This window comes from Mustela erminea, chromosome 5, assembly GCF_009829155.1.
Source record: "Mustela erminea isolate mMusErm1 chromosome 5, mMusErm1.Pri, whole genome shotgun sequence".
NCBI lineage: Eukaryota > Metazoa > Chordata > Mammalia > Carnivora > Mustelidae > Mustela > Mustela erminea.
The window spans coordinates 28,763,193-28,779,829 of NC_045618.1; the positions used below are offsets into that span (position 1 = coordinate 28,763,193).

General features: G+C 52.6%; 1 protein-coding gene across 4 annotated transcripts in view; it reads left to right on the top strand.

The window, feature by feature from the left end:
- The window catches only part of TMEM266 (transmembrane protein 266), a 113,891-nt gene extending 97,645 nt beyond the window's left edge, over nt 1-16,246 (top strand). For 3 of the 4 annotated variants that reach the window (XM_032342343.1, XM_032342344.1, XM_032342347.1), the window contains 3 exons: nt 1,323-1,512; nt 13,533-13,595; nt 15,011-16,246. In XM_032342343.1, the coding sequence (XP_032198234.1) occupies nt 1,323-1,512; nt 13,533-13,595; nt 15,011-15,606 (849 nt within the window). In that variant the 3' untranslated portion in view covers nt 15,607-16,246. The remainder of the gene's footprint in view (nt 1-1,322; nt 1,513-13,532; nt 13,596-15,010) is intronic. The other variant, XM_032342346.1, reaches the window with a different exon arrangement.
- Nucleotides 16,247-16,637: the final 391 nt, after the last annotated feature.

A 16,637-nucleotide genomic window follows, 5' to 3' on the forward strand; every position in this document is an offset into this window, starting at 1 on the left:
CAGACTGGATGGTGGAGGAGGGAAAGCAAGGAAGCAAGGGAGGGGATGACATTTTGGCTCCAGCTAAGATGAGATAAAACCACCTGAGGAGCAAGTTCTTGGATATAGTGAAGACTCCTATTCTTACCAGGTTGAGTTTGTGATTCCTATCTCCCAATTCCGTGTTGCTGTCAGGTAGGAGTTGGAGGTGTGAAGCTAACTTTACAGGGAGGGGTCAGGGCTGGACGCTGACTATCATGAGCAAGTAGGTAATCTAGGTAGGGATCCCAGACACTGGGCTTTCCTGGGACCACCCTGCATGTGCACGCAAGCTCCTACACGCCTGTTTGAGGCCTTCCGGGTTTACCAGCAGGTTATGCACAGCGATGCAATGTGTGCTTGGAGCACTAGGTGGCAGTGAAAGCTCTCCAGGCCGCTGAACCCACAGCCAGGTCCTTCAATGTCAGACCCAAGCTGTCTTGGCCCAGATGGCCCAGAAAGGTCCCAGAGTGTAAACAGCCATTTCAGCCACAAACCCAAGAAGCATCTGGGAACCTCTTTGGTTCCCCAACAACAAAATTAACCAAAATCAAAATGTGTGCAGTGTTTTACACAGCCCTTACATAGCATTCATGTCCTTAAAGAGATCTAGGGGGCGAGAACCCCTTATTATACAGACAAGGGAACAGAGGCCACAGGGCCAGAAAGTTGCTGAGCGGGGAACGGAGCCCAGTCCTTTCTGAACACCTTGTAGGAGAGGGAAGTGGGTGTTGCTGGAAGACAAATGGCCAATGGACAGACAGCCCAGGGAGCACAGGATGCCAGGGTGGGCTCCCAAGGTTGGTTAGGCTGGCGCTGTTTGTTCCGGGGCATGCGGTCTTCCATTCAGCATCCGTCTAAGACCCCTGACTATGGCTTTCGCTTTGACAAGCACCATCTGGGTCACACATTTAGGCAAGGAACCAGAAAAAGATTCCAATCCAGGTTTTCCGATCCCTCCTTCAGCGCCCTTCCCACAGACCACGGCCGTGTTTCCTCTCATGGCCACCTTGTCTTCCCAATGCAGCGACACTGTACAGTATTGCAGGAATGAGACACAGTAACACGCTGTAGTACTTGGAGAAGACTCCAGAAACGCCCAAGGCTCTTGCCATCCAGATCGGTGTCACTGGAGCCCTGTAGTGCCCACGCCACCCACCCTGCGGACGCTCCGCGCACACCTACCGCCCCCTAGGCTCAGGCTCAGGCTCTGGCTCCGGCTCCGCCCGCCGCCCCCCGCCCACTCCCGCGCCCCCCCCCCCCCCCCCCCGCCCCCCGCTCCCACCGCTCCTCTCCTCTTGCAGTTTGAGATCCGGCAGCTGCGGGCACACCTGGCGCAGCAGGACCTGGACCTGGCTGCGGAGCGCGAGGCGGCGCTGCAGGCCCCTCACGTGCTCAGCCAGCCGCGCAGTCGCTACAAGGTGGTGGAGGCCGGCACGTGGGCGGAGGAGCGGACGGCCGAGAGCGTCGTGGAGGAGCTGCAGCCTTCGCCAGGTGAGCCCGCCCACGGCCCCCGCGGTCCGGCCGGGCCCCAGCAAGGGCTCTGTGCCGAAGTGCCTGCGTCTCGGGGAGACTGGGGCGGGGCTCCGATGGCGGGGTGGAGGGTGCAAGACAACCTTTCTGAGCCTGGGAGCAAGCATTTAGCCAAGATACCGCGACCCAATCTCCAAACGATCCTAGTGACTTGTACCCATTTCATGCCTGTGGGTCGCTGGCGTGCTTTGCATGCGTTATTTCCCCGGTCCTCCGAGCCAATAGGAAGTATGACTTGACTATTTGCGGATGAAATAAAAGTCGTAAAGGCGCATCACCAATAAATGGCAGAGCTAGGCTTCAAGCCCGAGACCTGAGACCCTTACTGGCCTGCACAGCCCTCAAGGGCCCAGAGAGGAAGTCCAGGCCTAGGGCCACAGCCCGTACGGCCCAGAAACCTGTCTTGGCACTGGTAGTGAATGGATGGATGGCGGGTAATGTTAATGGAAATGGGAGCACGGGGCATGACCCAGGACACTGAATAGAAGGCCAGCGGTGTCACCTCAGACAGGGGACTTAATCCTCTGAGCCTTGGTTTTGCTAGCTAACAAATGCGAACAATGCAGAGCTTTCCTCACAGGGTTGTTGGGAGGCTCAGGGAAGCCAGTGCACGTGGCCTCCGGAGCTGCAAAAAGCCCCACAAATGCCAGGTATTGTTTTGTGATGGGGTGAAAATACCAGCACTTGGGGACGCAGATGTGTCAGGTTTGGGTCTTCTCAGGCTTTCAGGAGGCTATGTTCTAACAGGCTCGGGCCAGGGATCTACCTCAGCTCAGTGGCATCGGGAGCCAGGCAGGAGGCAGGATCTGTGCCCTCCTTAGGGCCCCAAAGGGATTCTGAGTGCTCCCAACACAGACCACCCCCCCATCAGGCACATTTCCTGTTCATGTCTGAGTCCTCCCTTCCTTACTTGCACCTGAAAATGTTACCACTAAAATGATGGGTAAGGGGTTATTTCACTTTACTAAGAAATTCTTTTAATTATTGACCTCCCCTAATAATTCAGAATAATTCACCTTTAAAGGTAAAGGTAAAGGTACTAAAGTTTATCAAACCCGTCCAAGGGAAGTTTTCACAGTGGGAGCTGGTTGAATCCTCACACCTCCTTTGTCTCCTGTGGAGCAGGAAACTCAGACCCAAAAAGGTCAAAAGAATTTCACAGGGTCACACACTGGAAATGATGGTGCTGAGCTTGGAACCCAGGCTGTGGGACCCTAAACCAGAGCTTGGTCAAGGGCCCCTTCACCTTCCCATGCCATGTTCCCCTTGCCAAAACAGCCAGGCAGGGCTGGGCAGTTGGGAGGCGGGAGGCTGGAACCCCAGACTCTGCTACTCCACAACTCTATGACTTGAGGTTTAGTGTTCCCTTCTGTAAAGTGGACTCACAGCTCCAGCTCTGACTGCCTCTAAGGTAACATGAGGAAGCTGATGGGTGTGAGGAAGCTCTGGAGAAGGCACTGGGAATGACTTTTGTGGAGTGGGGTGATTGCTATTATGATCTTCTGAGAGACCTTCACACCTCAAAACTGTAGAATTTGAGCACTGGGAGAGACTTCTTGGAGTCCAGCCGACACACTAATCCCATCTAAAACTCTTACTGGCCTCAGCTTACCTTCCTTTAACAGTAGGTGCTCCAGCCTCCCAGGGAAGCCCACACCAACTCAGCTTCAAATGGCTCTGCTTATTAGAAAGTAGTCTTCAGGCACACCTAGGTGGCTCAATCCACTAAGCATCTGCCTTTGGCTTCAGGGTCCTGGAATGGAGCCCCACAGCCAGCAGGCTTCCTGCTCAGCGGGGAGTCTTCTTCTCCCTCTCCCTCTGTCCCTCCCTGCCATTCACGCACACACACTCTCTCTCTCTCATAAATAAAATCTTTAAAAAAAAAAAAAAAAAAGTAATTCTCAGACTGAGCTGAGATCTTGCCCCTAGGTACCTACCTCTCCCACTTGGCTGCAGTTTTTACTCATTGGTGTGGGCTGAGGCATTCTTTCATTTTATTCTTTTCTTGAGGTATATTTGACACACAATGTCACACTAGGGCATCCTTTTGGAGACTGGCCGCTAAGTGTTTTCTCGTCCAGGGACTATCACTACATTTCTACACCTATCCTCAGGGGAGAATCTCCCAGGTTTTTGCTGTTTTGTCCCTCCTTGAACATTCCACTGTTTTGGTTCCTCTTGGAGTGACATCCAGAACAAAATGCAGTTCTTGGGAGCTGCAAGACCAGGGTGGAGTGCTAAGGGGCCACTCTTGCTTTTCTGTTCTGAACCAAGACCCCTTAGATGTGGCTTCCAGGTAGGAAAAGAAGGAGGCAGAGTAAGACTGGAGAAAGCTGGGTCACACTTGAAGCCCACTTAGGGTCAGTTTGATGTCACCAACCAGGATGTCACTGGTTTGTGCTCACCCTCTTGGGGGTCAGAACGGGTGGGGGGGTCTGAACATGGCACTCAGGCCTCCCAGAGAGATGCCAAACCTGTGCCTCTGGGAGCAGCTGCAGATGCCCCTCCCACCTAGTCCTGGACCCCCACCCTGGCCTCCTGTGAGACCCCTTCTCTCTCCTGTGAGACCCCCACTGCCCCCTCTTTAGATGCACACCTGCCCTCCACCAGTCCCAGTCTGTGCCGCCTGTCCCATACATTCCCCCGTGTGCCTCTTGGGTCACCTCCCAGCCAACCTCTAGAGCCATCAGTAGCAAAGCCAACACCTCTGAGGCAGAGGGCAGAAGCGGGGGAGGAGGGCTAGCAAGTGGTGAGGGTGATTCACAGCCTCCTGTGGGCCTAGGAGAGAGGGCATCTCCCGGCTGATTTCTCTTTGACCAGGAGCTATGTCCAGGGAGGGATTTCCATGACATTAGAATTATGGCCAGCAAGCTAGGGGTGCTCCAGGCCACTCTGGGGATGGAGAAAGGGCAGCATTTGTTTCTTCTGATGACCATCAGGCCAGTGAGGGCTCTGAAGCCCACACGTCACAAGCGTGCACAGGCAGTCCGGGGATTAACCTGCAGAACTGAGCAAGAAGTGACAGGAGCTTGGGGAGGGGGCCGTGTTTGCTGCGGGAGAGCAGCCCCAAAGGGCGGGCAGAGTGCAGAGGGGTTCCTGAGGTTCAACAGTTGTCAGCAGGTCAGACCCAGACTAACGCCGACCAGCTTCTGTTTAGACTTGCTCTAGCACAAATCATTTTTAAAACCCAGGCTACAAAGTTCCAGGCTTTGGGGCCTGCCAAGTTCCCGGTGGCCCTGTGTGGTCATTAATACTTCCCTCCCAAATTTATTAGTCTTGAACCTAGCCCATAATTTATGAATTACACCCGCCGGTGAGAGTGCTACAGGGTGCACTGTATATCACGGCAAACCCCAGAGTCCCTCTGTGCTGCCCTGGCGCTCACAGAAACCCTCAGAGTTGCCCCAGGCCAGCCGGTCTGGGCTTCCCCTCTGCCAAGCAGAGCTGGCTCTGATGTGGACCCTAGGAGGGGGAGGCCCATGTGCTGTGGAGACCAATTGGGGTTTCTGCCACCACTGGCCTCCTCATGTTCCTCAAAAAATTAAAAATAGAACTTCCATAGAATTCTACTTTGGGGTATTATTATCCAAAGTAAACAAAGGCACTAACTTAAGAAGTTCCCTCACCCACATTCATTACAACATCCGTCATAATAGCCAATATAGGGCAACCACGTGAGTGTCCAATGGTGGATGGATGAAGTAGATGGGGTGTATATACAAGTGGAATATTACTGGGGGGCCCTGAGGATCCAGAGGATCTCCAGAGCTGTCGAGCTAGACCAGGAGGTCCTCGCATGAAGTAGTGAGGCAGCTGTCAGGGCAGAGTAGGCTACAGCAATCCTGAGGAAGGGACGAGAGTGGAAAACTCAGGCTGGGTTTGAATCTCAGCTCAGCCTTGAACAAGTGACTTAACCTCTCTGAGTAGGACTGGCTTCATGGTTGGGTGACCCTGGGTGTCCCAGCCTTGAACTTGGTTCACTGCTCTGCTGTCACCCTCCTGAAATTCTTAATGCTTTTTTTGTTTTAAATGTGTAATTGACATATAGCATAGTACTTTCAGGTATACTGTGTAACGATCCCATACTTATTTATATGGCAAAATGATCATAATGAATCTAGTCAACATGTTACAAAATAGTTACAAAGTGTTTTTCTCTTGATGAGAACTTTTAAGATTTACTCACTTAGCAATTTTCAAAAATGCAATACATCACTACTAACTGTAGTCACCGTGCAACATCATATCTCCAAGCTTATTTATTTCATAACAAAATTTGTACCTTTTGACTCCCTTCACCCATTTCACCCAGCCCCCACCTCTAAAACTACCAGTGTGTTCTCTGTGTCTGTGAGCTCCGAGTTTCTTGTTTTTGTTTAGTCTTTAGATTCCACATAGGTGAGCTCATACAGTATTTGTCTTTCTCTGCTTGACTTATTTCACTTAGCATAATGCCCTCCAGGGCCATCCATGTTGCAAGTGCTGTGATTGCTTTCTTTTTTTGTGGCTGAATAATATTCTGTTGTGTGTGTGTGCATGCGTGTTGTGTGTGTCCATATATACCACATCTTCATCTGCCCGCCACTAGACACTCACGTTGTTGGCTGTTGTGATGAATGCTGTAATGAATGTGGGGGTGCCTCTTCTCAAGTCCGTGTTTTTGTTTACTTTGGATAAAGACCCCAAAGTGGAATTCTTTTTTTTTTTTTAAAGATTTTATTTATTTATTTGACAGAGAGAGATCACAAGTAGGCAGAGAGGCAGGCAGAGAGAGAGAGGAGGAAGCAGGCTCCCTGCTGAGCAGAGAGCCCGGATGCGGGACTCGATCCCAGGACCCTGAGATCATGACCTGAGCCGAAGGCAGCGGCTTAATCCACTGAGCCACCCAGGTGCCCCGCCAAAGTGGAATTCTATGGAAGTTCTCTTTTTCATATTTTGAGGCACCTCCATACATTTTCCATGTGGTTGCAACAGCTTGCGTTCCTCCAACAGTGCACGAGTGTTCCTTTTCTCCAGATCCTCGCCAGCACTTGTTGTTTCTTAAGGTTTTGATTTTAGCCATTCTGACGAGTGTGAGGTGGTATCTCATTGTGGTTTTGATTTACATTTCCCTGTGATTAGTGATGTGGAGCATTTTTTCATGTGTCTGTTGGCCATCTAGATGACTTGTTCGAGAAAAATATCCAGATCCATCCACTTGTTAATGGGTTTGGTTCTTTTTGCTGTTGAGCTGTAAGAGTTCTTTGTACATTGTGGAGATTAGCCCCTTATCATATGACTTGCAAATATCTTCTGCCATTCAGTAGGTTGACTTTTTGTTTTGTGGACGGTTTCCTTTGCTGTGCAGAATCTTTTTAGTTTGATGTATTTCCTCTTGTATACTTTTACTTTTATTGCCTTTGCTTTCGGTGTCAAATCCAAAAAAACCACTGCCAAGACTGATGTCAAGATGCTGACTGCCTATGTTTTCTTTCAGGAGTTTTATGGTTTCAGGTCTCACATTTAGGTCTTTAATCCTTTTTGAGTTAATTTTTGTTGTGATGTAACATAGTGGTCCAGTTTCATTCTTGGGCATGTGGCTGTCCAGTTTTCTCAACACCATTATTGAAGAGAGTGTCCTTTCCCAATTATATATCCTTGGCTCCTTTGTCATAAAGTCATAAATTAATTGGCCACATATGCATGGGTTTATTTCTGGACCTTCTTGTTTTTTGAACAAGGGACCCCACAATTATGCTGCTGGTCCTGTCTCTGAGCCCCAGTTTTTCCAGAATAAGAACAGTAGCAGAAGCATATATTCTCTAAGAAGTATTGGGCTTTTGGTAATAGACACAGCCCTCATGCATGGCACACAGCAGGTGCCTTCCTGTGAGGGCTGCTGAGGCATGGGCAGTGAAGTGGAGTTAGGACGCAGAAACCCCAAACTAAGAATCAGGGCTTCTGTCTGAGCATTGGGGGCTGTGTCTGCACAGGATGTGGGGTCCTGGCACCCCACCCCACAGCACAGCTCTTCCCACCCCCTCCAGGGGCCCCAGCTGACTCACACCCTTTCTCTCAGCCTCTGCCTTGCCAGGCAGGTTGGGGCTCCGCCCAAGGGGCAAACACAGATAATGAGCGTTGCCATGACCAGCACTCCAAGGGCTTTGGGCGGATTAGTCAGGATGCATTTGAAGAATGCTTTCACCCCAGGAAGAAAGGCGCCAGGCAGCCAAGAGCAGCTGCAACAGCCGCCACAGAAGGCTCAAGACTTTGGGGTCTGGGGGCGCCTGGGTGGCTCAGTGGGTTAAAGCCTCTGCCTTCGGCTCAGGTCATGATCTCAGGGTCCTGGGATCGAGCACCACATCAGGCTCTCTGCTCGGCAGGGAGCCTGCTTCCCCTTCTGTCTCTCTGCCTGCCTCTCTGCCTGCTTGTGATCCCTGTCAAATAAATAAATAAAATCTTAAGAAAAAAAAAAAAAAGATGTTGGGGTGGGTTGGGAACACCGTGGGCCAGGATTCAGAGGGGTGAGGAACAGCCCCAGGCTAGACTTGACATTCGTTATCTCAGTAAACCTCACAGCTCACCAGCATCCAGGTGTTTCATCCGCATTTTACTTGGGAGGTAGCTGAGACTCAGGGTGCCTAGGGATCTGCCTGGGACCACAAGGCGGCGGGTTTGTCCGGGAGCCTGTGTCCTGAGCTCCATCCTCAGTGTGGGGTGGCTCCTCTGTGGTCCTGGGGTGCCTTGGGGCTGAGTCAAGACAAACCCTGGAGCAGGGGATTATTCTTAGGTGAAAGGTGAGCAGACCCCTGTGGAGGCTCAGTGGTGTCCTATTCCTTGTCACAAGCCTCTGGACTTGTTTCTCCTCCTTCCCCACCAGTCACTAGTGTCCAGGCAGGTACCAGTGACCGGGAACAAGGCTGTGTGTTGTAGGATGACACGGCCTCACAGAGGGTGAGGTGGACGGTGCCGGGAGACCCTGCAGGCCTCTGACCCAGACACGGTCATCCGTCCTACCAGCACTATCGAGTGGAGGCTGCCATGTGCCAAGCCCTGTGCTGAGTGCGAGGGAGATGACAAGTAAGATGAGGCCCCTGCCCTCAGAAGCTCTCAGCCCCTGCCATGGGTGGGGACATGACCCCAGCCCAGTTGGTCTGTTCTGGAGAAGAGAGCCTGCTTGAGGCAGAGAGCGGGGAAGGCTAGGGCCAGCATTGCTAGAAGCGTCTGGGCAGGCCTTGCTTTCAGATTTCTTCTTTTTAAGATTTTATTCATTTATTTGTCGAGAGAGAGAGAGAGAGAGAGAGAGAGAGCAAGCACAAGTAGGCAGAAGCAGAAGGGAGAAGGAAGCTCCCCTCTGAGCAGCGAGCCTGATGCAGGACTCGATCCCAGGACCCCGGGATCATGACCTGACCCGAAGGCAGATACTCAAACATCTGAGCCACCCAGGTGTCCCTCAGATATGTGTCTTTAAGCTCATTCTGAGGCCCCTGGGTGGGTCCAGGTTTGGAGCAGAGAGAGCACATGCAGCCTGGACAAACGTGCAGTGGCCACCTGGGTGAGATCCGGGCTCAGTGTCATACATATCCACAGAGCTAGTGATCCCATTCATTAAACCCGCAGCCGTGACAAGAGTCCAAAGGGGAATGCATGAGGTCTGACCTACAGTTGGACCACCGGACCACAGCAGAGGCATCAGGGGTCCCTGGACTAGTCACAGACTTGGTAGGAGTTGGGCTGTTGGTAAAGAAAAAGAGCACCGCGTGATGACCAGGGTCCCAGCCTGGGTGGGCAAGGAAACCATTCACCAGAAGGAGGTGGAGGGAGAAACTGAGCTCTGTTGCAGACATGATGCGTCAGAGGTGGCTTCAGGTCCTGCAGGAGAAGTTGTCTCGTTGGCCAGATCAGCCAAGAGCTCAGGAGAGACATCGGGCCTGGCCTAGCTGGTTTTTTTCAACGGCGTGGATGAAGATGGGTCATCCTTGGTTAGCACGGAGCTAGGAGGAAGCTCTGATCCCTGCACTGAACCAAGATTAAGAGTGCTCCAGAACATGCCAGTCCTCCATGGGGGTGACCCAGCCAACTGTGGTCAGGGCTTGGTGTGCCCTGCCACCGTACCGAAGCCCTGGTGGCTCATGAGTCCGCAGAGTTGGGCGGTCGCTGTATGCACTGGGAAGGCACTGGGCTGCATGAGGGGGTGATCTCGCCAGAAGATCTGGGGAAGGACAGGTCTCCTGAGTCATCCTGGCCTCGCAGGGCAGAGGTGAGGATTAAAGAAGCGTGGTGTGTGCCAAAGCCAAGGTGTGGCGCTTGAAAGGCACAGTGAATGCTAGCTCCCTCCTTTCCCCTCCTCCACCCATTCTGGTCACCGCTGCACCCACAGGAAGGACTTCAGAGAAGAGGCTAAGACTGGGGACGGATGGGAAACGGACAGTGGTTTCCCAGAAGAGACTCTCAGGAGGGCTTTTTAAGGATCAGAATGTCTGTCACATAGATGGTGAAGAGCAGGGGGCTTAGCCCTGGGACCTGTGAAGGCAGGACCACCGTCCGCAAGGCTTGATTAAATGAAGATGAGCTGTTTGACCAAGGCATGACACCCTGGGGAGGCCCTGATTGTGTGCCTCAGAGGCAGGGGGGAGTCCTGGCCTGGGTACCCCATGCGGGGTGGGGCACGCTGAGATCCTACTGAGCACAGACAGACAAGAAGCTGCCCACAGCTGGTTATCCCAGCTGTTCAACAGAGAGGTGGGCGCTCCCTTCCAGGTACACAGGCCGGGGTAGAGAGCCCCCAGCAGGAGGAGTGAGCGATGCCTGCCCAGGTATGCGGGCCACAGCCTGGGGCCTCTGGTCCCCTCCCGCACTGGTCTCACCCCTCTTGGAGCTGGCGGAAGTGTCGTGAGCCCTCCAGCCAGGCCACATTAGGATCTGCTCCTTGAGAGCCTCCCAGCCCCTGGTGGTACAGAGGAAGAAACTGGGGCCCAACAAGGGAATACGGCCTGCTCAAGCTCTCATGGCAGCAGCACACACGGACAAGAACTAGGATCTGGGTTTTTTTGTTTTTGTTTTTTTTATTAAGATTTGTGGTTTCCCTTTTTATAATTTTTTTATTGAAGTGCAGTTGACTCACAATGTCGCATTAGTTTCAGGTGTACAACAGTGATTTTACAAGTTTGTACGTTGCGCTGTGCTCACAAGTGTGGCTGCCATCTGTCACCATACCACACAGTACCACACATACACACAGTCCATTCATCTACAGATGGATACTCGGGTTGCTCCCATATTTTGGCTATTGTAAATAATGCTGCATTAAACATAGGCGTGCCTGTATCTTTTCCAGTTAATGTTTTCATTTTCTCTGGGATCAGGTGGTGAAATTGTAAGGTAGCTCTGTTTTTCACTTTTTGAAGAACCTCCATACTGTTTTCCACAGTGGCTGCTCTGGTTTGCATTCCCACCAGCAGTGCATGAAGGTTCCTTTTCCCCCACGTTCTTGCCAACACCTGTTGTTTCTTGGGTTGTTCATTTTAGCCATTCTGACAGGTGTAAGGTGATATCTCATTGTGATTTTGATTTACGTTTCCCTGATCATGAATGACATTGAGCATCTTTTCTTATGTCTGTTGGCCATCGGGGTGTCTTTGGAATAATATCTGTTCAAGTCCACTGCCCATGTTTTAATGGTGTTTGGGTGGTTTTTTTGCTCTGGAGGGCTATGAATTTTTATATATTTTGGATATTAGCCCTTATCAAAAATAATTTGCAAATATCTCCTCCTATTCAGTAGCTTGCGTTTTCATTCTGTTGATGGTTTCCCTTGCTGTGCCAACACTTTTTAGTTTGGTCTAGTCCCAGTAATTTTATTTTTTCCTTTGTTTTTCTTGCCTTAGGAGACATTTTGAGAAAAACATTGCTATAGCTGACATCAGAGAGATTTCTGCCTGTGTTCTCTTCTAGGAATTTATGGTTTCAGGTCTCATATTTAGGTCTTTTATCCATTTTGAGTTTATTTTTGAGTATGGTGTAATAAGGCGGTCCAGTTTCATTCTTTTGCATGTAGCTGTCCAGTTTTCTGGGGTCTGGGTTTTTCTTCTTCACCCCAGGCCACCTTCTATGAGTAACTTCCTTGGGATGAGTTCTCATGTGTCTGTGGACAGTTAATAGTTCTGCCCATGTATACAAGGACCCCTCAGCCAAGGCCGAAGGATAATCCCAAGGGAAGTGACTAGAACCTCCTGTCTGGCCCAAGAGACCTGGTGCTACCACCTCCTCTCACTGCTTGCCAGGAGCAGCTACACCAGCCTCCACCTACTTCCCAGGGTGACCTGCAGGGACAGAGAGCATTTACCACATGAATTATGAAGAGCCACAGAGAACTGTATGGCTGTGTGATTTGGAGGGCGCATTGCTGCCTGATCCTGGACCCAGGCCTAGGTCCCTCCCTCAACTCAGGCATTAATGCAAAACACATCTCTTACTGAAGGCATTTTAAGATCAAAAGAGGGCAAAAAAGGTTTTAAGAGCCAGGTCTATATTTGTCACTACGCAGCCTTCCAGGGTCTGTGCTGATTGGCTTTTGGAGGGATGTCAGGTGTGCCAGGGAAGGCAGCCACAGAAAGCATCTGGCCCATTCATTTGCAGACCACCACTCCTGGGAGAATTGCCCAGGGGGGTGGGCTCCCTCAGACTTCTGTAGGAAAGGAAGGACTAGACTCCTGTGTGTTGAGGGCGCAGAAGGCTGTGGGCCCGAGCCCACTCGGGAAGTCTGACATTTGTCAGCCTCTTTATCCTCCTTAATGGGTAAGCGAACAGAGGCTTAGAGAAGACCATTTAGCTAAAATGTGGTGGGGCTGAGGTTTGAAATTAGGTCTGACTCTAGTACCCTTTCAGAACGCTAGGACTCAGGGTAGACCAGTTGCTAAAGAGCAACCCCTGAGCTCAGTCTGACAAGTTGAATCAGTGGAGTCAAGGGTCCTCATTTTGTCACTCTCCAAACCCTGCCAGGTTCCTCCTAATTATCACTTGACCCTTATCCCTTCTCTCTGTCTCATCAGGCATCACCACCCGTCCCCACCTCAGAACCTGTCATCCTCACCTGGGCATCATTTCTGATCTTCCTGCATAAAGTCTGGCACCTTCTGAACTACTCTCCCCACAACCTTGGGAGACTTTGTTCAGACTTTCCTGTCATTCTTCACTGTCCTTGGTAAAAGGCCAAGCTCCTTGGGATGGTTTTCGGGGTCTCTGGTCATTTGCTTTTCCTCCCATCCTCAGGCCACTTGGAATTTCTCACTTCTTCTTTCTCCCACTCCTTCTTTACTAATATCAAGAAGATGAACCAACATTTCCTTGAGACTCTTGTTCCTGTGTTCTCTCCTTGGACGGCTTTACACCTTGTCACGCATTATTCATGCAATAATGAATTACTGCGCGCTCACTGCTTGCTAGGAACTGTGTAGGTCGGGGGAGGGGGAGGGAAGCGCAGCCCCCAGGCCATCCCCGTACTGTGTGGGAGACAGGGTCCTCTGACGGACGAGCCAGCAGGCTATCGTGAAGAATCGGCCCCTGCAGCTGGCTGTGTCGGGCCACTAACAAGGGTTTGAGACTTTTGTACCAAGGACAGTGTTTCCAGACACCCTGAGAGCCCCAGGTAGACTCAGAGACTTGGGCCATCCAGGCAGGAAAAGCCCTGAGCAACTATTTCCTTATCCCTCATCTCAGAGATGGGGAAAATGAAGACAGAGAAGGAAAAGGCCCTGCCTCTGTCCTGTGTCAAGCTAGATACTTCATGAGGACCTGGGTCGCTGATGCCCAGTGCAGCCCAGCCCTGGGGCAGATCCCCCACTGAGGACTGGGAAGCTGCAGAGAGCTCCAGGAAGACCAGGGCCTCCTTCCGTGGTGATGGATAGGGGTGGGGGTCTGGAGGGAGGGGCACAAACTGGCCACAGCCTGCTCTCAGACTCTCGGCATGCCGCCACACTGCCCTTTCTGCTTCCTCTGTGAAGGTGCCGCAGTGAGAGATGACATGAACAGCTACGTCAGCCAATACTACAACGGGCCCAGCAGTGGTGAGTCTGTGTCCTGGACCATTCTACACACACCAGACCCCTGTGGCCCCACGCAGCCCCTAACATTGAGGATGGGGATAGCTTGGCCTGGCGTGCCCATCCCTTGGTGCCTGTGGGCCCATAACTGCAGACAGAGTTCAAGGTTCAAATACCTGTAGCTTTGGCTCCCAGCTCTGTCCAGTGCCGGGGCTATGGATGTGAAGGTAGGAGTGCTCTGTGATCACGAATGAGGACAGCATGTGGGACCCTCATGTGGAAATGGGGCTGGAATCTAGAAATCTAAGAGACCTCAGTGTCTCTCAACCCACGCCCCTCATGGCCTGAGGACGATGGGGTGAGGTTAACAGCAGAGTTGGGCTTGAGAAGCAACAGTTATGGGGTATGACCTTGCTCGATTTGTTTCATTCATGCTCTGGAAAGAAGTCTCAGTGGTTTTCATTTGTGGGCAAGGTTGAGTTTTACAAGAATACCCCATTCTCCTTAGCCAATGTCTTGAGTCTCATAATTTGTCTTTGACAGTCCATGAACCCTCATATACTCCCTTATGAGGCTAGAGTGTTACATTGTGTGATGTATAATACAGTGGATTGTTTTCTTGCCTACAGTGTCATCCCGAAAGAGCTCTTCTCTCCTTCTCTTTCAAAGCTGCATCCAATCTGCTGATATCAGAGACCACCATCTCTAGCTCAGACCCCCAGTGCACTCTCCCCACCACTTTGGGGAGAGACCTTGCCCCACTACACCCACTGTCATGCAGCCCCTTGGTACTTCCTTAAAAACCTTCTGGAGTGTCGTCTGTCCTCACCCTACAAGGCATCCTACAGGGGTGATGCAACCTGCTGAAGCCACAGCTCTGATCATGTCACTCTCGTTTTGGCCCCTTTTAAAACTATGACTCCACCATGAAGCCCAGATTCTAATCCTGTGCATCAGGCTTTCTGAATTAGGATAAACTAGGCTATGCTGCAGTGGCAGATAATCCCAACATCTCCGTGGTTTAAATCAAAACAGGTCCTTGGCAGATGAGCCAGGGACGCTGCTCCCGGGTTGTCATCTTTCCTCCATCGCCTGGGGGTGGAACAGCTACCCTCTGTTCTAAAACACTGCTCACTGCAGGCAGAGCACGGCTGTCTCGATTGCCACCGCTGATCAATCGCACGGATCATTGGCCAGCACGCGTCACATGTCCGCAGAACGTGGCAAGAGGAGGGCAGGGCATAACCCTCCCTGGGGCAGGGCAGCAGACACAGGCAGATGGGACGGCAGAGCCAGACCTCCCTGCCCCCCACACCCCCCCTCCCTGTAGAGCTTGCGCAAACTCCCTGCCTGCCATTTGGGTCAGAGCCGCCCCCAGCAGGGCCTACAGAGGTGTAGCAGAGGCCCAAATGTGACCAGCATCCCCTCCTCTGTTGCAGACAGTGGTGTCCCAGAGCCCGCCGTGTGTGTCGTCACCACAGCTGCCATAGACATCCACCAGCCCAATATCTCCTCCGACCTCTTCTCCATCGACGTGCCCCTGAAGCTCAGCAGCAATGGCACCTGTGCCAGTGCCACGTCCGAGAGCGCCTCCCGCTCCGCTCGCAGCTCCGTCACCCGGGCCCAGAGCAACAGCAGCCAGACACTGGGCTCCTCCACAGACTGCAGCACCGCCCGAGAGGAGCCCTCCTCAGAGCCCAGCCCCTCTCCTCGGCCACTGCCGCCGCCACCCCAGCAGCAGACGGCAGAGGCCACGGTCCAGGACCTGCTGTCCTCCCTGTCCGAGGACCCCTGCCCATCCCAGAGGGCCTTGGACCCAGCCCCTCTCACCTGGCCCAGCCCTGCGGGCTCAGCCCAGACCAGCCCTGAGCTGGAGCACAGGGTAAGTCTTTTCAACCAGAAGAATCAGGAGGGCTTCACAGTCTTTCAGATCAAGCCTGTCATCCACTTCCAGCCTGCTGCACCCACGCTGGAGGAGAAGTTCAGATCTTTGGAATCCAAAGAGCCAAAGTTGCACAGGGTCCCTGAAGCCTAGAGCCTCCAGGTGGGCAGGGTGGGAGGAGGGCAGAGAGTGATCAGGATGCTCTCCTAGGGCCCCGGAGGCCGCCAGGGGCCACATGCTGGGCCCAGGAGCCCACCTGGCCTCCCTCAGGGTGCTGCCTGCCTCCGGGGAGGTGTCACCAGGCCAGGGGGCCACATGCCTCAGACCTCAGAGCCTAGAGCTGGCATCTCCTCCGGCCCTGCTCAGGGGAGGGTGGTGCTCCTGGCTGGGGTCTTTTTAAACCATTTTTACAAAACCAGCCTGTGGCCCAGCTTCAGCAGGGTAGAGCGCAGGGACCAGCCCAGCCTCTTCCGTTGCCTTCGTTCCTGGCGCCCACCCTGGACCCCTGGGAACAGCACTGTGAGCAGGGGCTATTTAGCCCCACCCCCAAGCCGTCTTTTCCCAGAATCCTGGGTGGAGCCGACACAATCACAAAGACCACCATCTGAGCCTATTTCGTCCGCCCTCATTCTTTGATTTGGCATGAGCATTTCGGAGTCTTTTCCAGACAAATCTAGTTTTCACCTCCAGAGGACATAAGGGAATGAACCTGGAGGGGGGGGGGGGGTGACAGCGGGTGGGGACAGCCGTTTTCCAATCTTGGCTTTAATAATAAAAACCAACTGCACTGAGACATCTGGTTGACTAAGGTGTTCCTTTGCAATTGCTGGCCCAGGTAAGAAGCCAGCATGACTCTTCTGGGTTTGGGTTGGCCTGGCCTGATGAAGAGCCACCCAGGGAGGCCCCAGCCCCCTCCCACTGCTTCCAGGTTTCTCCAAAGAAGGACCCGTGGACCCCAGGCGGGAAGCTCTCACACTGCCTGGCCAGGCGACTGCACTGATCTCTTCCCCCAACTCTTCACCCCCCTTCATCTCCCCCCCACCCCTTCATCTTCCCGAGGAAATAGCTCAGAATTCTGCCTTCCTTGCTGAAACTCCCACACTCAGCTCCCTGAGCCAAGACTCCATTTTTTGGAGTCTTCAAATTCCACAGGTCCAGGGCTGAGGGCAGTATCTTGCCCAAAG